This window comes from Scyliorhinus torazame, chromosome 10 (genome assembly GCF_047496885.1).
Source record: "Scyliorhinus torazame isolate Kashiwa2021f chromosome 10, sScyTor2.1, whole genome shotgun sequence".
NCBI classification, from domain to species: Eukaryota; Metazoa; Chordata; class Chondrichthyes; order Carcharhiniformes; family Scyliorhinidae; genus Scyliorhinus; species Scyliorhinus torazame.
This window is the reverse complement of record NC_092716.1, coordinates 250,510,608-250,534,099: the sequence shown is the minus strand read 5'-3', so window position 1 is coordinate 250,534,099 and position 23,492 is coordinate 250,510,608. Positions and strand designations below refer to the sequence as shown.

The following is a 23,492-nucleotide window of genomic DNA, read 5'->3' as shown; positions in this document are numbered from 1 at the left end:
CGGGGGGTGCCCCCACGGTGGCCTGGCCCGTGATCGGAGCCCACCGATCCGCGGGCGGGCCTGTGCCGTGGGGGCACTCTTTCCCTTCCGCCTCCGCCACGGTCTCCACCATGGCGGAGGCAGAAGAGACTCCCTCCACTGCGCATGCGTGGGAAGCTGTCAGAGGCCGCTGACGCTCCCGCACATGCGCCGCCCGGAGATGTCATTTCCCCGCCAGCTGGCGGGGCACCAAAGGCCTTTTCCGCCAGCTGGCGGGGCGGAAATTCGTCCGGCGTCGACCTAGCCCCTCAAGGTTGGGGCTCGGCCCCCAAAGATGCGGAGCATTCCGCACCTTTGGGGTGGCGCGAAGCCCGTCTGATTTGCGCCAGTGGGCGGACACCGCGCTGTTTCCGGAGAATTTTGCCCCAGATTCTGGCATTCCCCTCTGGCCTGAATTTGACGTTGATGGCCGACGGGTGTCTGCCTGACGCAGAAGCACGGGAAATCACAGGAGAGTGCATCGGGGCGCGCGTCCCAATGTCATTGCGCACTGAGGAGAGTGCATCGGGGCGTGCGCCCCAACGTCATTGCGCACTGAGGAGGGTGCATCGGGGCGTGCGCCCCAACATCATTGCGCACTGAGGAGGGTGCATCGGGGCGTGCGTCCCAACGTCATTGCGCACTGAGGAGAGTGCATCGGGGCGTGCGTCCCAACTTCATTGCGCACTGGCGTAATATTTCAGTCGGCAGGTGGGCAGGTGCGTCCGCTGAAAATCAAGCAGGCATTGATAGGCCCACCTGCTTTTGCAATTGGCAGGTCAGTTGGCAAGGCGGCCTTTACATTTTAGCTGCCACCTCAATCCAGGGAGGGCTGAAATAAAGTTAACAAATGTGTCTGGGAACCGAGGTCTGTATGTGGAGGTGCTGCCTGGACCCTCGTGGCATAGGTTTGACATCGATATTTATTTTCCATGGGCCAACTCCACAATGGCTGTCCCCCCCTGCCCCCTCCCCATTAAAAATGCCAGCCCGCATCCTTCCTTTTCTTGCCCTCTTCTGCCCTCCCCAGCGGTGCTCAGCCTTTCACAGAGTGCGTTTCACGCTGGATCACCCGGAAATTGGCCAGTCAGTGTGAAATTGCACTCCAGGGCCAACCGCGACCTGGCAACGTGCTCCGCGTACGCTTGCAGGATCGCTGAGTGCACACGTCCGACCCGACCGGTGGAAAACCCAGGCCTATGCATACACCTTTCTAACTTCAGTTTTAATTCTTTTTACTCATGGCTTAATAAAACTTACGATCTGGGAAGTCAACGATTTCCATTGCAATCTACACGTCAGGTGCGAGATTTATAATCAGGAAAAGTTTGGTGGGTTTCAAAACCACATTTTGAGTCAGGTCATGAACCATTGAGCGTGAGATGCATCACATTAATTCTGACGCAATCTGACTTTCAGTCAAAAAAGAGACTGGAGTTATATAGCTTGGAGTTTTTTTATACAGACTTTAATCTTGTACTTAGGCCTTTTGGAAGGGCAGATTAGCCATATTAACGGTCAGCGGCATGGTAGGGTAGCACAGTGGTTAGCACTGTTGCTTCACAGCGCCAGGGTCCCGGGTTCGATTCCCAGCTTGGGCCACTGTCTGTGCAGAGTCTGCACGTTCTCCTCGTGTCTGCGTGGGTTTCCTCCGGGTGCTCCGGTTTCCTCCCACAAGTCCCGGAAGACATGCTGTTGGGTGAATTGGACATTCTGAATTCTCCCTCAGTGTACCCGAACAGGCGCTGGAGTGCGGCGACTAGGGGCTTTTCACAGTAACTTCATTGCAGTGTTAATGTAAGCCTACTTGTGACAATAAAGATTATTATAATGACTGTGAAATATTCTGTTGTTTACATTTGTGGATAAACAAGCGCAAAGTTGTCTTGTAATTGTAACTGCAATGTGTAGTTCAGCAGCAGGTGTGCAAATGTGACATTGAATGATCCGCCAGATGGACAGAAATGTCCAATAGACAAATAATTTTCCATCAACTTTCTGAGAGCTTACTTAAAGCCTTGGTTTGTTCAAATAGTAGAATCAGGGCTGGCAATGCTACACAATGGCTAACGGTAAGTGTAAAAGCATTTCATTTGTCAGTTTGAAAGGTTTATTAGCATCTAGTTGTACTGGATGTACAGTACACAGCACCGGCTGTGGACTAAATGTTATTTTGTACAGATGACAGTTCAAGTTACAGAAGGGTAGAATAACAATTGTCAAAAAGAAACAAAGTTGTTTCCATGTGAGCCGCGGGCGAGTTTATTTAAAATTCATTATGTCATAGCTCCTGTTGCTGCTTTGCTGATTGTATGCGTTAATCTTTCACTGTTGCATTTCCTAGCAGATATTATTAAATGAAGAATATTATAAAGAGTGATTTTTTCTTTCTTTACTAGGGATCTGGTATGGGATCCTGGAAGGAATCGGAGTACTTGCTGTGATCACCAATGCTTTTGTGATTGCCATTACCTCGGATTACATTCCTCGCTTTGTCTACGCATTCAAATACGGTCCTTGTGCAGATCAGGGATACACACAAGAGAAGTACTCCACTTTCCTGTGCTTCTACACATAGCCAAATCGAAACAACCCGTCACTGTATTGTATGTTGTGTCCTTGGAGGATTCCTAGCTAGTTCAAAAGCCGACAATGTCCTTTCAAACAGTAGTCAATGAGGGCTGTCCATCCTTCGCATCTGGGAGAGCAACAAAAATAATGTAGCATGAAGCACCTCTAGCAAATTAAGTGCAATTGAAACTACCTCCTTCCTATGTCAATTGAAGAGTTCCATAATGTGGTGCAATTAAGCATCTTATTAAGCTAGTAAACTATGTGTTTTTGATTGTCTTGGGGAAGATATTAATATGGTGCAAACAAGTAGTCAATGGAATACCAGTACTAAAAGGTCCGTGGCAGCGAAGCAGTTTTCAGATAGACTGGAGTTAATGGGTGCTGTGAATTTTGACCCTGTGTTTAAATGTCCATAACATTTGCCAGATGTGTATTGTTAATTCCTCTTCACGCTAATGCAGTCGAGATGAGAGATGTCAAACGGATAAAAATACTTTTCTATATTCACCATATAACTGCTTTAAGTATAGTTAAGCTGTAAAATCGCTCTGACTTCTGTTCCATGAAACATAAAACACCAGCATTGTAAACAGAGGGGGTAAAAAATAGTGAGTGCCAGCAACTCCCAAGGAAGGTACAGTCCAAAGATCTGCACCCCTGACAGCTCCCATGAGCTCTCATGAGCTCACGAGTACATTGAGTACATTTTCAAATTTATTTTACTGATGTAACCTTCAGAAATACCCACTCAGCAACATCTGAGAAGCAGGGGGGTGGGGGGGAGGGGGAATTAGGGCTGAAACATAGTCCATAAAAATTGTAGGAACTAGTCACTCCTCCTTCGAGACAGTCTGGGTAATTCGTAAGATGTGTTTGATGAGACCTGAGGCACTCACTCTTACGGTGTTCTTTGTTTTGCTAAATTCAAGATGGCTGGCGTAGTGTTCACAAAGACCATAAATAGCTTTTAAATTGAACAAAGCTATAAATTTATTAACAATATTTAATTGGATTCGATACTTACTCCCATATAATACACAGTTGATAATAAACATATAAGCTACACTCATCTACTGCTAACCTCTACACTATTACATTAACTATGATCTTCTCTCACTCACACTATCTTTCATTCAGTCTGTACTCTAACTTTCTCCTCAACCTCTTACCCCCCAAGGTTTAGCATCAATGCCCTATATAGTTGTACATCTAGCTCCCCCGAGTGGTTGATTTAGACATTGCATTAACCCTTGACAATGGGACTGCTTCTCACTCATGGATGCACAGTCATTCGATATCTTCCGTCTCCTAAGTATAAGGTCAAAAGACATGGTTAAGTGACGCATCCCCTGCAGTCTATTTAATCTCATTCCTCTTTGTTATTTCCTCATTGGATTTGTCAGCTGTTTCTTAAAATTAGTCCCGTGTCTTGATATCAATCCCCCATCCTGGAAGCCCTTTTCTGCTGCTGTTTTGTTTCATATTGGTTCTCAGGTTTGGACTGTACTAACACACCTACATTTATTGTCCATCCCTAATTATCCTTTAATTGGGGGTGGAGGTGTTTGACAGATGAACCTTTGCAGTCCCCAGGGCGAAGAAGCTGTTGTTAGACAGGAAATTCCTGATTTTTAACCCCTTGATCATGAAAGTACCAGTATTTGTCCAAGTCGGAACGTTGAATTGGGGGAAAATCCAATGAGTGAGGTGCTGTAATGCATCCTGTACATCTGACTGACTGTAGCCATGTGCGGAGCTGGATATTGACAAACACTGATTGAGTACAATGCTCTGTCTTGGGTGATGAGAAGCTTTCTGAGTGTTGTTATAGCACATTTGACGTCTCTCATCTCGACTGCATCCATCCAGGTGACTGAAGAATATTCCGTCACACTCCTGCTTTGAGCTTTGTAGATGATGAAGATGCTTTGAACAATTACAGGATAAAATTGCTTCCCTTGGTGGAGAATTCTAGAACCAAGGGACATAGATTCAAAATTAGTGGCAGAAGATGTAGAGGGAACATTTTTATGTATCACCAACTCAGGTAGTGAATTCCAGACTCCCAACCGCTTGCTGTGTGAAAATATTTTCCCTTTTGTTGCCATTATTCCTTCTGCCAGTTACCTTAAATCTAAGTTCTCTGGCTCTTAATCCTTCATCCAATGGGAACAGATTTCCCTGATCCACTTTGTACAGGCTCCTCATGATTTTGAATTCCTCTATCACATCTCCTCTCAGCTTTTATTCAAGAAGAACCGCTCCGACTTCTGCAAGTTAAACCATGTAACTCTGGTGCTTCGTCCCTCAAGCCAATCTCATGAATCTCCTGCACCATTTACCCTTCAAAAGAGAGTGAATATTGACCGTACCGTTCCTGAAATTAATCTGTCCCTCACTCTGCTCAACAGTCAACAGATACATGAGGTTAGCAAAGTACAAATTGTGGGCCAGAAATAGTCCCAGTTCTACAAAATGTGCCGTGGCCCAATATTACACATAATTCAAGCAAATTTATATACTATGAACTGATGATCTGGGGCAGGGATATTCCAGACTAACCTTGGAAAGAAAGATGCAGATCGTAAAACCTATTGAGGGCTAAGAACTCAAAAGGATTTGTCCTCCAATTCTGTTGATCAATCTGGCTAGGGAACGGAGAAGCATAATGGGAACTGGAGGAATTATTTGGGGATTTTAAGCCTATGAACAGAATACATCAAGAGCATGTGCAGGTGAATGTGTTGCATAATTTGTGTTATTTTTCACAGATATGTGACATGTTCAATTTTTATTGCAGGTGCTTAAAAGGCTATGTAAATAGCAGCTTGTCCGTCTTCGCTATAAACGATTTTGGGACAAATGGTAACGGCTACTGCAGGTGAATATAATTCTGTCAAACGAAGGAGATTCTTTCTCTCTCTTCCCCCCCGCAGGATCCACTTTGGAGGCTTGACTGAGTAATCACCCAGATCTAATGTGGCCCTGACCTTGCCAATGATGGGACGATCCAAACAGAACTGTTGTATCGAAACAAAGAGTATTAGGCTCAGATCTCAGCTTGGACCTACTTACAATGAGATGTGGCAATTAATTTCTGCCTCACCCCCCCCAACGCCCCCCCCCCCCACCCCCCGCCACACACACACACTCACACTCCATCCGCTATCAGATTTGGAGGATTTAACATAATGGTCATCCCCCCCACGCTCAAACGATTGCCCGCCATTAACAGCGATTGTTTAACAACAGGAACCTGGCGAGTTTACCTCCAAGGGGAGTTTAAAGGTGAGCACACAGCTCACCATGGTGCACCGCTGATGTACAGGAGAGAGAAGGCATCAACAAGGGTGAGGGGGAACCCGCAAAGCCCCTCGGGCTGAGAGGGGTGAACCAGCAAGATAACTTAGGATGAGGGGGGGGGGGGGGGGGGGGCGGGGGATGAACTGGAAAGGCATCTCAGGGTGAGAGGGTGAGATGGCAAGCTACCGGAAGTGCTAAGTTGCAATTTAGACCTTTAGTAGTTTATTTTTTAATATAAAATTACAGTTAAGTCCACAATAAAGAATTTTAGCACAAAGGTAGTTGTTTATACTTCGGTTTCCCCGGCCTTGCTTTTCCCGACGGCGCACCTTCACTGGCGCCAGAATTCTTTCTTCGCCCCTTGTCAATGGGATTTCCCATTGATGCCATCCCACGCATCTGGGAAACCCATGAGAGGGGGTACGCTGCCAGCGGGAACAGGGAATCCCAACGGCCAGAGATTTCCGGCCTGTGTGTTATACATTTTAAAATTTTTCTTTTCCTTTTTTTAATACGTCTGGTTGGAGATTTCAGCATTTGATGCCCCAGTGCGAAAATATGTTGGACCATTGAACAAAGAGCAAAGAAATGTACAGCACAGGAACAGGCCCTTCGGCCCTCCAAGCCTGCGCCGACCATGCTGCCCGTCTAAACTAAAACCTTCTACACTTCTGGGGTCCGTATCCCTCTATTCCCATCCTATTCATGTATTTGTCAAGATGCCCCTTAAATGTCACTATCGTCCCTGCTTCCACCACCACCTCCGGCAGCGAGTTCCAGGCACCCACTACCCTCTGTGTAAAAACGTTGCCTCATACATCACCTCTAAACCTTGCCCCTCGCACCTTAAACCTATGCCCCCTTGTAATTGACCCCTCTACCCTGGGAAAAAGCCTCTGACTATCCACTCTGTCTATGCCCCATATAATTTTGTCGACTTCTATCAGGTTGCCCCTCAACCTCCGTCGTTTCAGTGAGAACAAATCGAGTTTATTCAACCGCTCCTCACAGCTTATGCCCTCCATACCAGGCAACATCCTGGTAAATCTCTTCTGCACCCTCTCTAAAGCCTCCACATCCTTCTGGTAGTGTGGCAACCAGTATTGAACACTATACTCCAAGTGTGGCCGAACTAAGGTTCTATACAGCTGCAACATGACTTGCCAATTTTTATACTCAATGCCCCGGCCAATGAAGGCAAGCATGCCGTATGCCTTCTTGACTACCTTCTCCACCTGTGTTGAAATTATATTGAAAGAAAGCTGCAAACAGTCACTTGGCAGTACAGAGGTTGAACATTGCTGAAAAGAAGAGACATGCTGTCGCAGCTTGTTGTCTTGCACTTATCAGGACAGATGCAAGAATATCAAATTTCAGAGGGAAGAACAATTTATTCTGCATGAGAGAAGGATGTTGAATGGTTGCCGAGTTCACTTTGATTGGCCCAAGTGTTGCCACGGAGAATGCACCAGGGAACAATTATTCCAATCCAACCCCCCACACCCCCCAAGCTTTTCTTTAAATTCCGAAAAGGAAAGTTGACTCTGACTGGTTGAGTTTTGCCTTGGGGAATGCACCAGGGAATGCGAAGAGGAAGAACACATCCAATATTACAATCCCAGACCAGAGACCAATAGTGGCTCAGATACTGGACCAAAACCCCCATATTTTACTTTATTTGTAAGTCTGTGCGGAAAGAATGATCCGTTCCAGGAGCAACCGCATAAAGAAATAGCGAGTTGGTTTATTTTCAACACAAAACCTTATTATGAATTAAAATACTCAACTTTTTTAACTTCACACCCAAAAAGATCAACTCCTTAAACACTACAACTCAATTTCCCATTAAACAACAAGAAAAGAAACATACCAGCTCTCAATCTATTTTACTGTGGATTCAGCATCAGGCATGTCAGAATTCAGCTCCTCTCTCCACAGCTTTTTCCAAACAAATGTCTCTCTAAAGCTCTTCAAAAATGTCTCTCCGCATTCCTTGGCTCCGCCCATCAATGACCTCATCTCCCCAAGCCAAAAAAAATTATCTCTGCAGGCTGCGACGCACATTAACTCCCCTAGGACTTCCCCAGTTAAACCACAGTCCGTTAGCCCAGACTGATAGACACATTCCTATATCAATTTCATCGTCTGGCTGTTAAAAGCACCCAGGCCCTGCAAAACAGAATTATTTTTTTGAAAAAACATGACCACTGCAGGCTAACACATTCTAAACGGCCTTTAGCCGTTAAATTGCCCAATACTTAAGACTCCAATCTTCCTGAAGTTTTCCCAATCGTCTTACCAGGCATTGTTCCGTTATCAATTAAACTAAAGCCTGGGAGACAATGAGTTCTGTGTGGAACTAGGTCCTGTTTTCAGTCCACTGAAAGGATTGCTCACCCGCTCAGAATATTCCGGCCATCTAGTCAGCTCATCGTGAGGTGTGGCTGAACGGAGTGGAGGTCCAGGCAATGCCCTTGCCTCCAATTCTGCTGTGCAGCTATGTTCCAATGCACTGGAGCCCAATGCTACCATAAATAGATTATTCACAAGTTTGAATGGAAAATATAAACCTCTGGTAGAGTAAATGTTGAATCCCTCAGTTCAGCACGTGCTCTGTACAGTGCTGTTCCCATTGGGACTTTGGATGACCAACGTAAGTGAGTTATCAATCGTAAATTTTGCAGTCAGTAATAAGGTAACAACGCAATCCACGCGCTCGAACAAAGCTGCCCACAAAGACCCCGCAATCAGGTGATTTGTCCTTTCCCGATATTAATTTCAATCTTGTAGCAAGTCATGGGGATGTCTTGGCACCCAGCAATGTGAACAGCCAATCACATTGAAGAATTCTCACAGACAGCAAACCAAGAAGTAAACTCACAAATTATCCTTATCTTTTTTTGTAAATTTTACTAAAAGTAAAAAAAATATTGGGAGTGGCACATTAGAAGTTAAAATATCATTCAAAAAATGTCAAAATAAATAATGTATTATGCTAATAAAAACTACAGAATTTGTCAGAAATAGATAAAATGTTCTTTTCAGGGCCAGAGAGGTTTGTGAGCAATACTCATGATTTATTCTGCTGTTAAAAACTCATTGACAAGGAGTACCTTTTTCAGGGTTTTATTGTAACAGCAATAGTGGAAAGGGGGACGTTCTCATCAGTACGATGAAATCTAGAAGATTACCATCTGCAGGACGTTCAACATTGTACGATGTGGAGAGCAGACAGATATTGACAGCAGCTTCTGGATTTTGTGCTGTCAGCATTGTGATTGTAATGACAGCCGTCATTAAGAGTTTCGCCATCATTACAACTGCAAAGCCCAGGCCGCTCTTGTGTGTTTACACTTCATTCCATGCTGCAGTAGCATCAAAACCCAACAGGTCTGAAGATCAATCACTGGGGCTCAGCTCGCTGGATTTAAACTGTAAACACCAGGAGATAACAGAAAGGCTTTCAAATTCCAAACTAACTTGGTTATTGTCTTGGTCTACCTTCAACAGAGCAAACGGTTAATCATTTGTACTGACTAACGGGTTCTAACTCCATTTTTGCTTCAAGGTACAGAGACTACAGAGCTCCTCCAGGGGATCCCAATCAATATGAGTTCACGTTACAATTCTGGCACGTTCTAGCTGCACGTTTAGCTTTCATCATCGTGTTTGAGGTCAGTCATGTAATTTATGTCTCGATGTGATTGAACAATGTTGCTGTTTCCGACTTCACCACATCGTAGGAACGTTATTTGGAGTGAACTTTGACAATATAATGGGGACATGCAAAATGGAAAACAATTCTGTAGCTACAATGTTGGACTGATCAGAGTTACATTATGTTGTAAACATAGCCAGCAGGATTCTCCGCCGGCAGGATTCTCCGATGCGCCGGCAGCGCTCCCACGCCCACGGGTTTCCCGGCGGCGTGGGGTGGCCACAATGGGAAATCCCATTGGCAGCTGGCGGGAAGTGAATCCCGCTGCCAGCGACGGCATGCCGCCCAGGAAAACGCGGCTGGCGGACCGGAGAATCCCACCCAGCATGTTTGGAAGGAACATGTGACTTGGCGTCTATGATCCATGAAGTTCTCCATCACTACAGGGTTCCTCATCGGCGGCACAATGCTGCCTCACAGCGCCGCGGGGACCAGGGTTCAATTCCGGCCTTGGGTGACTGTGTGGCGTTTGCACGTTCTCCCCGTGTGTGCGTGGGTTTCCTCAGGGAGCTCCAGTTTCCTCCCAAAGCCCAAAGATGCGCGGGTTAGGTGTATTAGCCCTAATAAAATTGCCCCTTCGCCTTCGAAAAGATGCGCCGGTTAGGTTGGGTTCCCACGATAGGTGGAGGTAGGGTAAACTTTCAGAGGGCTGGTGCAGACTCGATGGGCCAAATGGCCTCCTACATGGTAGAAATTCCAAGTCTATGTCTCGATCTGTTGGAGATGAATCGTAGCGGATTGGTAGCTCTAAATAGTCAACAACTCCATTATTATTTTATTGTGCAATTGCTGTGATGGTAGAAGACAAACTAAATGGAGCATCTCAAAATGTCTCTGTTGGTGAGGAATGAAAAAAGGGATTAAAGGGGTAGGTCTGGGATGAGTCTTCACTACTGTGGTTGCAGCCTCTGGGAGATGGATTTACGCGAGAGGTTCAGATTGGCTCAGTTCCGTCCTTCAACCACCAGATGGTGTTTCACCTAAGAATTCCAGGTTGGTACGAATCCACCCTTCGGCCACCAGATGGAGCTAGGTCCGGGGTGTTCAGATCAGTGCAGCTCTTTTTTTTTAGAAATTTAGAGTACCCAATTCATTTTTTCCGATTAAGGGGCAATTTAGCGTGACCAATCCACCTACCCTGCACATCTTTGGGTTGTGGGGGTGAAACCCATGCAAACACAGGGAGAATGTGCAAACTCCACATGACAGTGACCCAGAGCCGGGATCAAACCTGGGACTTTGGCGCCGTGAGGCAGCAATGCTAACCACTGCGCGACCGTGCTGCCCCTGATCAGTGCAGTTCCTGTCACCAGCCACCAGATGGCAGTGTACACATGATGTTGAAGTCGGTGCTCTTCTGCCTTTCTATCACCAGGGGGAGCTTTCGCCTCCCTGGAATTTACCAGGTTTTACTGGTCTGATTCCTGTACAAGACTCTGGCAGATTTATCACAAATGCTCCCACTTTAAGCTTCAATTCTTCAGCTCTCCCCAGCCCCTGGCCCACAGTTCGAAGGTTACTGAGCTTTGGGAAAACTTGTACTTTCACACTCAAGATCTCTTTGCCAGTTCTGATGACTGTCTGCTCCTTTAAACAGGAACGTTTTCACAGATTTGGCTGGAATGCTTCTTAAAATCATCCATTACAGAGAGAGAAGGCGTCTTTGGGGTCCTTTCTCACTGGCTGTGAGCAAAACTTAACACAAGATGGCACTCTCCAGAAGACCCACCTTCTTCCCTGTAAGTTACTGCTATCTTAAGGGACGGGTGTATATGCACACCAAGGCCCCTCTGATCCTCGGTGGTTCCCATGACGGCGTAATCATGCAGTAACAAAGAGAGAACTGTCAACAGGAGATTTCTTTCCTCATTCTAAATTATTATGTTTTTAATTCAATTCTCAAAGCAAACCAGGCCTCTGTGGTGACAAACACCAGGCGGTGACAAACGCTAGGAAGGAAAAAGGACAAAATTAAAGTGAAGATGGCCAAGAGTGAGGCAACATCTGACCTCTTTCCCAATGCTTGCTCTAATGTTTCTTTGTGATGCGCAGGCACTTTGCTGCACTGTTTGAAATTGCTGTGGCGGTCGCACATGTGTGCCTCTTGAAAGAAACATTCTGTTGTTCCGGGCCTGTTGTTGCACGCTTTGTTACTGCATGATTACGCCCTCATGACAAGCACCGAGGATCAGAGGGACCTTGGTGTGCATATACACCAGTCCCTTAAGGTAGCAGAACGAGTGGATACAGTGGGTAAGAAGGCATATGGCTTACTTACCTTTATTGGCCGAGGCATAGAGTTTAAGAGCAGGGGGCCTATGCTGGAACTGTATAAAACATTGGTTAGGCCACAGCGAGAGAATTGTGTACAATTCTGGAATCTACATTACAAGAGGAATGTGATACCACTGGAAGGGGTGCAGAGGGGATTCACCAGGGTGTTGCCTGGGCTGGACAGAGAAAGGATGTGAGGAAGAACTTTTTTACACCAGAGGGTGATGGGAGTTTGGAATTTTCTGTCTGAAAGTGTGGAGGCAGAGACCCTCATAACATTCAAAAAGTATTTAGATGTGTGCTTGCGATTCCAGAGCAGGCAAGGTTATGGGCCAAGTGCTCAAAAAGTGGGATTCGAATGGCTTGCCGATTGTTTTTGATCGGGGACCTGTTCATAGAATCATAGAACTTACAGTGCATAAGGAGTCCAGTCGGCCCATCCAGTCTGCATCGGCTCTTGGAAAGAGCACCTTACTTAAGCCCACACCGCCACCCTATCCCCGTAATCCAAAAACCCCATCTCACCCAAGGGCAATTTAGCATGGCCAATCCACTTAACCTGCACATCTTTGGACTGTGGGAGGAAACCGGAGCACCCGGAGGAAACCCACGCACACTCGGGGCGAACGTGCAGACTCCGCACAGACATTGACCCAAACGGGAATCGAACCTGGGACCTTGGTGCCGTGAAGCCATAGTGCTAACCACTGTGCTACCGTGCTGCCCATTGCTACCATTGAGCTGCCTGGATCTTATCTGGCCTGAGCCAGAAAAGTCGGAGAGCCAGGCACTTAAGAAACCCCAGTAAGAACCCCTTACTTGAGAGTAAGATCCCCCAGTGCACCTTTGAGGTGACCCCCAAAATCCGACAGTGGAGAGCCAGGACGTTACGGGCCATAAAATATCGATAGACTGACGGCTAAGGCTAATGTCATTTGAAAATACTTCACATCCTGTCACCTTTGTTAATGTCTCCGTCATTTACTTTCATGATGAGAATATAATTGATAAAGGTAATTGGCATTCATACACGCTTTTTATCTTTGGGATTGACACGCTCAGAAACATCTGAAATCCAAACTGGGCATGTGGGCATGCTTGGGTTTTGAATTGAATTGGAATTCGCTTCCTGTCACAAGTCCCGAAAGACGTGCTGTTAGGTGAATTGGACATTCTGAATTCTCCCTCAGTGTACCCGAACACGCGCCGGAATGTGGCGACGAGGGGCTTTTCACAGTAACTTCATTGCAGTGTTAATGTAAGCCTACTTGTGAAACTAATAAAGATTATTATTATTATCATAGTGTTGGTTGCCTGCAATGAGTAGATAATGGGTGTTCAGTTAATGCTTGCTAATATTGGAAAAGGACTTCACAGAAATCCCCCAGCTCAGTGCATTTATATCAAAGATGATTAAATGTGCAGAGATGGTAATGCAAGACTGAAGTAAAATCATTGACAAGAGAAGGTAAATCATGATATTTGCTCGTACTCTATTTCCCCCATCTCAGTACTTTGCTGGGTCATCAACCACTTGTTGTTTATAACAAATCGAAGAAAGTGTAATCTGACACAGCCGAACGGGTCCTTTCCCTAATCCAGTACCGCACACCACACTTTAAGCAGCAGTTATTAATAATTTGATGCAACCAGGTTAATATCATGTATTTTAAATTGTTAAGTATATTTTAATTAGTGCTTTAGTGATGAATAATGAGATTAACTTAGTGAGTGTTACTGCCAACTGATAAATGGTTTGTGCTTTTTGCCTAATATTTACCTTGGCCGATCGCCCACACCAAGTGTTTCTACCAGTGATTCCAGGAATACGCTCATTGCTTTTTCAAAAACATTAATTTCATTCTGATATTACAGCCGTTCATATTCCGAATCATGTTTACTCAATACTTTATGCAGCTATTAAATCTTTAGTGCGCACTTCTGAGGACATCTGGACTAGTGAACAAAATGCAGCCCATATGTAAAGTCTTAAAACAATTAGTGAGACTTTTGGTGAAGGGAAGGATAGAGTAATTCATGGATTTACCCCTGGCACCTAATAATTATGATATCTGCTAATCCTGGGTAATAAGGGTGTCTATTTCCTCTTCAAGTGTATGACTATCCTATTCACATTTCACAATCTCTCCAAGCTTTGTCTCTCCTACCCCACTCAAAAAAAACCTCACCACTGACTTACCCCTGCCGGTCCCAAGTCTCCATGCAAACTACCAATCTCCTTCTCCCCACTCTTGGGTGTCATAGCGTTAATCGAGAATTGTTGACTTTATACTCAGCTGCACACCACTTTTAAACAACTGTGAACCGGGTGCAACAAGATTCTCGCACACCGCTGACTTCATTCCGAGGATAGAACTTTATTAAATACGTTTAACGCTCATGAGCATTTACAGCTTGCAATCACAAGTGTGAACTCGCCAAAGGCTGCCGAAATACTGCTCGCCTTTTTATCGCTGCGCCTTAACCCCGCCATCAGGAAGTCAGAATTTCACATCCTGCCCAAAATGCAGCAACCTGACTGCCTCATTTCCCACTCTTGTGGGCTCCATCCCCCGGCCAAGGCCGCCACCAGAATCTCTTGGTTTGGTTCCTGCTGGCTGACCTTAAAGGTATGAGCGATGTATGGAGTCAGACAGAACGGAGGGAGGGGTGGGGTTGAGGATGGAAAAAGACATGTTGAGCACGCTGATGACAACAGAAGAGGAGGAGAGCACGCAATTAGGAATAGATTAGAATTGGAGGGGAAATCAAGCTTGGACATTTGTTTCAACCTTCCCATTTCAAACTCGTGTTGAGAGGACGTTGATTTTGTGAGCGGAGAGAATGATGACTGTGGTGTTCTTGGAGTTGCTAAATTCAGGATGGTTGGCGTAGTGTTCGCAAAGACCACAAAATACTTAACAAAGCTATAAATTTATTACCACTACTAATTTAAGGACAGCATGGTGGTGCAGTGGTTAGCTCTGCTGCCTCACGGCGCCGAGGTCCCAGGTTCGATCCCGGCTCTGGGTCACTGACCTTGTGGAGTTTGCATATTCTCCCGTGTTTGCGTGGATTTCGCCCCCACAACCCAAAGATATGCAGGGTCGGTGGATTGGCCACGCTAAATTGTCCCTTAATTGGAAACAAAAAATTGGGTACTCTAAATTTATTTTGAAAAACACTACTAATTTGGATTCGACACGTACTCCTAAATAATAGTTGATTATTAACATATAATCTACACTCATCTACAACTAATCTCTGTACTGTTATAAACTATGATCTGATCTTACTCACACTAGCTTTTCTTCAGTCTGCCTCTATCTAACTCCTTCACTTATCTCCCCCCACAAGGCTTAGCATCAATGTCTTATATTCTTGTAATTCTAGCTCCCTCGAGTGGCTGATTTTAGACATTTCATTAATCCTTGCAGTTCATATATTTATGATAACACCACAATTAATATATATTTGCATTATGGCCAGTGATCCTTATTAGCAAAGTTGTGTTCAAAAGAATAATATAAATGAGTAGCACATACCTTGCCAGGAGATCATATTTGGATGCCATGCTCAACTGAGCTGTCAACTTGAATTTACCCTGAAATGTTTTCAAAGATTACCTTTGACAAGGAGGTCAGCCTGTCATGGAGAAGGTCTGATGCACTCAAACAAACATGCTTCTCACTATGTGGGGCATCGAGGTGGAAAAATAATCTTACGTGCAGCTAAATTTGAGGGTGGAAAAGAAGAGCAGAAAAAGAAAGAAAAGGGTTGAAGTAGAAACAAATGTTAAAAATATCGTACACCGCTCGGAAATGGGCTATGATCGTTTGTGCTGGAGTTGAAATATGTTGCCTGTTTTATTTTCAGCACCTCGTGTTTGGTATCAAGTCCTTCATAGCCTACCTAATCCCGGACATGCCCAAAGACCTGTGTGACCAGATGCGGCGCGAGAAGTACCTGGTTCAAGAAATGATGTATGAAGCAGAGCTCGAACATTTGCAAAGGGAACGCAAAAAGAATGGGAAAAGATTTCACCACGAATGGCCTTAGTGTGACCGATAAGACCAGTTAACAGACACTCCAGATGGACTGCACTGCTACAGAAGGTGGAGATGCCAGAATTGCTGCACAAGCTCTTGCAAATTTTATAATTATAGTCATCAAATGCATGTTTTCAAAAGAAAAAGAAGAAAAGAGTGTTCTGCCCATCCACTGAGCTTCGGGCAATGTAAGGAATAGATCCGGGAAGCCAAGTGTTAACCATGTGATGATGTGATGTTTGGTTTTTAATAATACTTTACAGATGAACCAGTTCCCATCACCATCATACGATCCATATTTACCAAAGAATGAGAGGTTTATTCGTCAAACAGTACCACCCTCCTTCCACCACCCCACCGCCCCCGCTCATTTAGAATCTCTCCTGATTTTTCTTACTCCATCAGTTGACTTTTCCTCTTTGACTGCTCCGAAAAAGCTCGCTTTTAACGAGGAATGCAAGCGAGGGAAACCACAGCCTGGTCTGCCGGGCTAGTACTGAACCACTGCCGGTCATTTGTGAACAAGGGCGCACGCACTCAAGATGTGACCAACGTACGATTGAATAAAGATCTCAAACCTTGGCCAGCATTTTTGCTGAGGATTCAATTGGTGATAACCAAAATGGCAACGGCTACTGTATAAACTGATTGTTCTGCAAGAAATTCTTATGCTATGTTTTGAAGATACTTGTCCTATTTATTTTGGGGTCCCATTGCACTGCTGTTTTTGAAGAGCCTCCTTCTGCACTGTAAATTCAATGATAATCTATGATTAATCTAGGACAAAGGTTCGGCACAACATCGTGGGCCGAAGGGCCTGTTCTGTGCTGTATTTTCTATGTTCTATGAGCAAAAGTGACAGCAATCACTACGTATTGGCTTGCACAATGTCTGAATAGTGTGACAGAAATGACCAAATCACCTATTTATGAATATGCATATGTATATGCACTAATCTTTCAATTGAAATGGCTTTTGGAGCTGTGTTCAGTGAGAAGGACGCACAGCCCAACAAATCCCTTTGAGAGCCTACTCTTGTTCAATGGACAGATGTGTGCTCTTATGTGTTTCCATTCACTCCTCCACTAGTTGTAGCACTGCACACTAGACTGTGAAGCACTAAGTTCAGGCTGCTTTGATATTGAAGCGTATCTTCACACACACAATTTGGGGAATAGTGGGGAAGTGATCCTGAGGTTTTATTGAACCTGTCGAACTCTCCCTCCATGGTCAACAGGTCCTGACATTGGACTTGAATCTTGTACGCCTGGGCCAGGGGTAGGGACACTCCCACTGTGCCACGAGGCCTCAGCTTTCGATATAATAATAAGCAATGCACAATTAATGGCACTAAAGCGTGTACTGCCTGAAGGCCCTTGATAAAACCCTAAAATATACTTAAACATGACATTATCTGTTATTAATTGTGCATCGAGTACCTTATAGAATCTATAATCTACATCTCTAATTTTTGACGAGGCATGCCACAACATAGCAAATAACAGGGAGATGTTTTGCTATAAGGGATCTCTTCATGCATCAGTACATTTTTTTCCTTACTTTCTCCGAGTGGGTCGATGTTGTTGGAGCTGCTCTTGCACCGCGATAATTCACACTTGGTGTTGCCTGACGACCAGACCAAAATTTTCGAAAGTTTGCCTTTTTTATTTAGCATCTCTGTTTTCTCCTTGTTTGTTTTTCAAGTCTTAACATAATTTCCTTGTTTATTAGCTGTACTGTCAAGGAACCTCTTGCATGTTACACCTTACAGTTTTATTATCGCAACTAATGCGATATGTAACATGTAAGCGCAATCCTACACACTTACTTTAACACTCACAGCACCGCTGTTTCCCAACTTTCTTATATCTCTGCTAAAAAGGGCTTGTGATCTCCAAGAGTAGTAGCCAGGTTGGTACCAGTGAAGGTACAGAAGCTGTACATACCGATTCCAATGATGTAGGGATCATGGGCAAAAAAAGGTCTGTTGTAAGACTACCACATCAAAATTAAATCTATCAACCATTTCTAGTGACTTTATACTGACTTGAATGCCTTTTCGCAGTAAATGTAATACCATGCAAGTATATAAAATGTATCTGTGGGCTGGCTTCTTTATAAGCATGGCTCCCTAAGAAGAAGCTTTGATTTGCCGATTGTCAATTCTCTTTTTTTTCCTGGTGACAGAGGTGATATGTGCAATTAGATTATTAACTATGCAGTTCGAAGAGTGGTACATCACTGATGAGCCTTATTTAGTATAGGATTGAACACCTTCATAACATCGTCAGCACTTCCATTCCAGAAAATAAATGTTGCTTGAAAAGTCTTGAAACAAAACATTCTGTAAAGTTAGTTTCACAAAGTAGAGAGAAGGCAAACAAGTGGAATTATTTAATTCATGAGCTCTGCATTGCTACTAGCACTGTATCATTTTCTTATCTGTTGTATATTATTTGTTACAATTGATTTAATTCACTGTATGTGCAAACATAGAAGTCGCTACTTTCAATCTAAGAATTTTGATATTATGAAAAGAATGTAATTCTACGAAGGGTTTGAAACTCTTTTACTCCTATGTTTATTATTATTTTAGTTGAAGTTGAAATTCGGAGGCCAAAGGGATTGCTTTACGGAATTGATGCAAGATCTAGCTTTTCCTATGATTTGACTCCTTACACTTCAGTTTTACTTCAGTCTAAGCAACGGGCGGCAACAAAAAGGGACCATATCGTAGCTCACCGTGCAGTTCCTCAATTGATTAATAATTTTACACATCTAGGATGCATTGCCCTGTAACCTTCCGAAATTTGAACACTCAACTGGATGGTTGCTGAGGAGCATTTTGAAGCATGCATATTAACAGTAATAACCCACTCCAATTCCAGAGTATACAAGAAAACAAGTGAATCCTCAAAGAGTGAAGAGCTTGAGTTTCTGCGAAACTGTTCTGTAACAGCTCCTCCAGCTGTTTGCATTAATGGTGCGCGTTTACCGTTACTGGATAAGCGTGCGTGTCGCAGCTCAGTTTTTATGATGGGTTGGGCAATTTCTGTATGGTACAAATTGGCTTCTTTCGCGCAGTTTTCTACCTGGTTTGGCTACTCGGGAAGATTTATTCATGCATGTTTGCAAGTACAATACTCAGCATGAAGCTATTTCAAGCTTTCCAGTATTTCCTACAGTTTATAAAAAATTTTATTCACTGTAATAAAACCACAATTCTAGAGCTGTCCCACTTTAATTTAAACCTTTAAAAGTTCTTAATCATTGTCTTGATGCAACACTACAAGACATGCACCTGGTAAAACTAGTCTTGGGAAAATCCACTAATATGAAACCCCGAGGCAACATATTTCCATTATCAATGTCTAGATTTTTAAAAAACTCTTTTTCTTTTGTTATACATCGCCTGAGATTTTCTCCGCTATCGGCAAAGGCCACTGTCCGGTGGGCAAAGCAGCATTCAGCCCGACGGTAGCAATGGTGCCTTTTTCCGCCATACTTCCCGGGAGTTACAGGAAAGAAACTGCAGTCAGGGGTGCCACGCCCTATCGCTGGTGGGCAGCCTCTGATCCGCACGTCCCAACCCCACCCCCGCCATCAAATCAGTGACTCGAAGACCCGGGTGCCATTTTTCAAGGCTGCCCCAGTGCACAGCGAGAAAAACCATGAAAGAATCTTCACCCAGGTGCACCACCCTGGCATCAAGCTGGCTGCAATATTGCATTGCTCTGGCACGGCTCTCTGCCCCTGTGCACTGCGCCGCTCCCCTCTGAGCTCCACTGGGGGTATTGCTTGCCAGGTGCACGTTTCCGAGGCCAGTTGTGCTGCGTGCCATTCTGACATCACGCCACAGTGGACCCAGTTTCTGACGTATGGGCCTGATAAGAACACATTAACTTATTACAGTGAGGTTCCCAAAGTAGAACTGCGGGAAACGCGTCCTGCCACTGACAGGGGAGGTGACAATCGCTTCCTGCTTTTATGTTGACTTGAGACGTGACTTTGGTCGTCTAGCGACGTTTTCCACTCCCGACGGGAGAGGAAAATCTCGGCCATTGTAATAATTTTCTGCAATGACATTTTACTGAAATCCATCACTTTTTAGCACCAATCCTGTCATTGAAAAGAAAGAAAAGAACACAAACAGCAAAGGAACAGGCCCTTCGCCCCTCCAAGCCTGTGCCGATCATGATGCCCTCACTAAAAATAAAACCTGCCCTTATCTCATTTCGTATCCCTCTATTTCTCCCTATTCATGTCCCCCATCCCCATTGTGTACCTTGTGTTGCCCTATTATGTATTTTCTTTTATTTCCTTTTCTTTTCATGGACTTAATGATCTGTTGAGCTGCTCGTAGAAAAATACTTTTCACTGTACACGTGACAATAAACAAATCCAATCCAATCCATCCAGATGCCTCTTAAATATTGCTAATGTGACTGCCTCCACCACTCTGCGTGAAAACCTTACCCCGCACATCTCCCTTAAACTTCCCCCTCTCACCTTGAACCTGTGCCCCATTGTAATTGACACCTAGTACGATCAGTCCACTAATCTAACTTTCCCCTCTGAGAGCTGACTGGTGGTGGTTTAACCTGAGGGTCACCGCACCTTAGGCGTGGGGCAAGGTTGAGAAGGCGGGGTCTTCATGGATAACCTCAGCCAGTACAGGGATCGAACCCAGGCTGTTGCGTTGCTCCTCATTACGACCAGCCATCCAGCCAACTGAGCTAAACCGGCCCCCTTGTTTCCTAATAGAACTAGGGTCTGCTTAGGACTGCATGTTCAGGGTATGGTCATTCCTAATCCTTTCCACAAATTTTTAACTTTAGTAGCATCCATATTAAGCTCTCAGACACCCACACAGTATTTCTCCTCACATAACTCCTTTAAACTGCATGTTGTTTCTACCCTTCAGCCAATCCGCTTATCGATTCTCCAGTTTTACGCGGATTTCTAATGTTTGGAGTTCCATGGACTTTCATTTGGAATGTTGAGTTCACTAACTCATCGGATCTCCCCCAGTCGCCTTACATCGTCCCTTTTCTCTAAGAAGGTGAGGAGGTTGGTCGAGCAGGATCTTCCCCATTTGGACACATCGACCGATTTTATCGAGGTTACTAGGATAATCCTCAATTGATTCCACATAATTAATTCCATTATTTCACATGGAGTGAAAGTAGGGCGAATGGTCCTATGCCTGTTTGGTCACCCGATTTCAATATGGGCACTGCCGTTCGCCCGCATCGGATCTACTGTTGAGTCAGGTGGAGTCACGCCTTGGCCACTGTTAACCCCGATTGCAATTGGCTGTGGGGGGGGGGACACCAAATCTGGCAGCGTGCACACAGATCACAATAAAATGCATAAACATTGACACAAAGTGCCATCTCAGAGCCTTAGCCAAAACAACCATGATGTCAATCCACTGGTAAGTCTCCAATGTCACTGACTCCAAAATATTGATTTTCTGTGCTTCAAATATTTAATTCCTAATGTCTACCAGCATTGTAGGATAAGCAACCTCTAATCCTTGCGCCTTATCTGTTTGAGTCCTTTTAGCCTGTCCAGGACTTCCATCTCACTCATGCCTTAGTTATTGATTTTGCTTAGGTTATCCCTGTTTGGGGAGTGCATGGTGCTCAGGGCACCCTGTATAAATAACTGGAGGAAGCAATCACTTAGAATATTGACTATTTTGGCTGAATCATTGCAATTTTCACCTATTCTCAGCCGACCACTCCTCCTGCTGTAGCACTGGACTAAGTTTTTAGCAGCTGCCTTTAACAGCTGATACTGTGCTTTTTTTTCCCTGGCTACCATTTTTCTCTTTGTGTCACCATTTTATCATGTATCAGGATTTTTTTGTTATCCCAGTCGTTGCTAGTCCCTTTTTCCCTGCAAGGTTAGCAAATGTATTTTTTTGTATTTTCTCTTCATTTCACTTCCAGCTTGTTGGCTAAAACTTCAAGGGTCACTTTTGTCTAGTCTGAAGTTTCGGTAATGTGCTTGTCTTACCCACTTACTGCTGTGGCCCTCGGTCCTCCTCCAGGCTATCCCTCCTTCGACGCCATCACTTTCCGCAGAGTGGCAGAAGCTCGAAAGAAATTCCATCCCTGTATAGGAAGGGAACTGGCTGTCAGTGAGTTTAGTCTCCAGTTGATCAGCTTCATGGTCGGAAAAAAGTTCACAACGTGAAACTAAAATAAAACCACAAGTTATGTACAATTCACCCTTCCTTTGACAGATTAATCTTAAAAATGACTACATTTTGTGTTCAATCATCACACTGTCCTTGAGTGGACATCATCTAAACTTCTGAACTTAGAATGCAGTTTACAAATGAGGTGCGCTCAGTTCTCAGGATCCCCGGTTATGTTATTGCCGAATGTTCTTCTGGTGAATGCAAAGATATATTTTGGGAGTTACATTACTCTGTATTTTGTATTACTGAATCACGTGATGCTGCATGCAACTTAGGTTTGCAAACTTTACAAGGGATAATTAAGAAAAACTTCATTTTCAAATAGAGAGCGGGACAATGCATCGGTCTGCTTCGAAAAATCAATTGTTCCGCAACCCAAGATGTTGGCATGAATTGAATGGGGTTATCTTTATTTCAATGCATCATTTAGCATATGGCAGTATCAGTGGCAACTGAGGTTTGATGTTGCAACTATTTTACCATATTCTTCAGCTAGACTTCAAGACAAAAACATCCCCCCCCCCCCCCCCCCCCGCCCCCGACTGAATGTTTATGCTATTAAGCTTGTGTCTTGATGAAACAAGAGTTCAAAAGACAAATAGTTCTGTTCAGCTCTAATGATCTTGGTTCCAGGAAATGCGGGAGCATTATTTCATTTGACTCCTTGACCAGTTATGGTTACCAATTCAGACACTCGATTCATATTGCCACACCTGGAGAGAAACATACAGTATTTTATTTTTGTGTGTGTGTGTATGTACAAACTGAAGCTTAAAAAAGACAGAAAGTATTTGATACATTTGCTTGGGCCTGTACTGTAATATTTACAAAATGCTGTTTAATTTTGTACGATTTACATGTAAAAATTGTAATGACTATTATACAGATTTGGATATCAAAATTTTCATTAATAAATAACTGTATGCACATCCGTGTCCGGATCAGTGAAAATATACTTTGTAATTAATGCATTAATTCAATTAATTATTCCCCAATACCAAACACGAACTGCTTTCGCGGGAATCAGGATGTAGCCCTGTCTCCGAAACATGCACCATTCGGATGTCTGGCATTGGGCCAGAATTTGCTGACAAAGTAATGGCACTTTGAAAATGCAAGCCAGCACTCGTGCGCAAATTGTGAAGCCACATGTGCTGAGATGAGATAGCCCAGGAAATGCAAGTCACCACAAGCTGCTGGACAACTTGCATTGCTTCACCACTAACCTGCCGAAAATACCAGCTTGCTCACAACCTCCCCATGGCTTCCTCGAAATTACTACACTTGCAGCTTAATTTCCAATTATACTTGCCGCCGAAAATTAGGGCTGGTACTTAACAGTGTG

General features: G+C 44.3%; 1 protein-coding gene across 1 annotated transcript in view; it reads left to right on the top strand.

The window, feature by feature from the left end:
- The window catches only part of ano3 (anoctamin 3), a 661,351-nt gene extending 638,318 nt beyond the window's left edge, over positions 1–23,033 (top strand). Inside the window, exons 25-28 of the mRNA XM_072466663.1 lie at positions 2,418–2,565; positions 5,393–5,473; positions 9,464–9,569; positions 15,764–23,033. Of these exons, the coding sequence (XP_072322764.1) occupies positions 2,418–2,565; positions 5,393–5,473; positions 9,464–9,569; positions 15,764–15,946 (518 nt within the window). The 3' untranslated portion in view covers positions 15,947–23,033. The remainder of the gene's footprint in view (positions 1–2,417; positions 2,566–5,392; positions 5,474–9,463; positions 9,570–15,763) is intronic.
- The last annotated feature ends 459 nt before the right edge of the window (positions 23,034–23,492 follow it).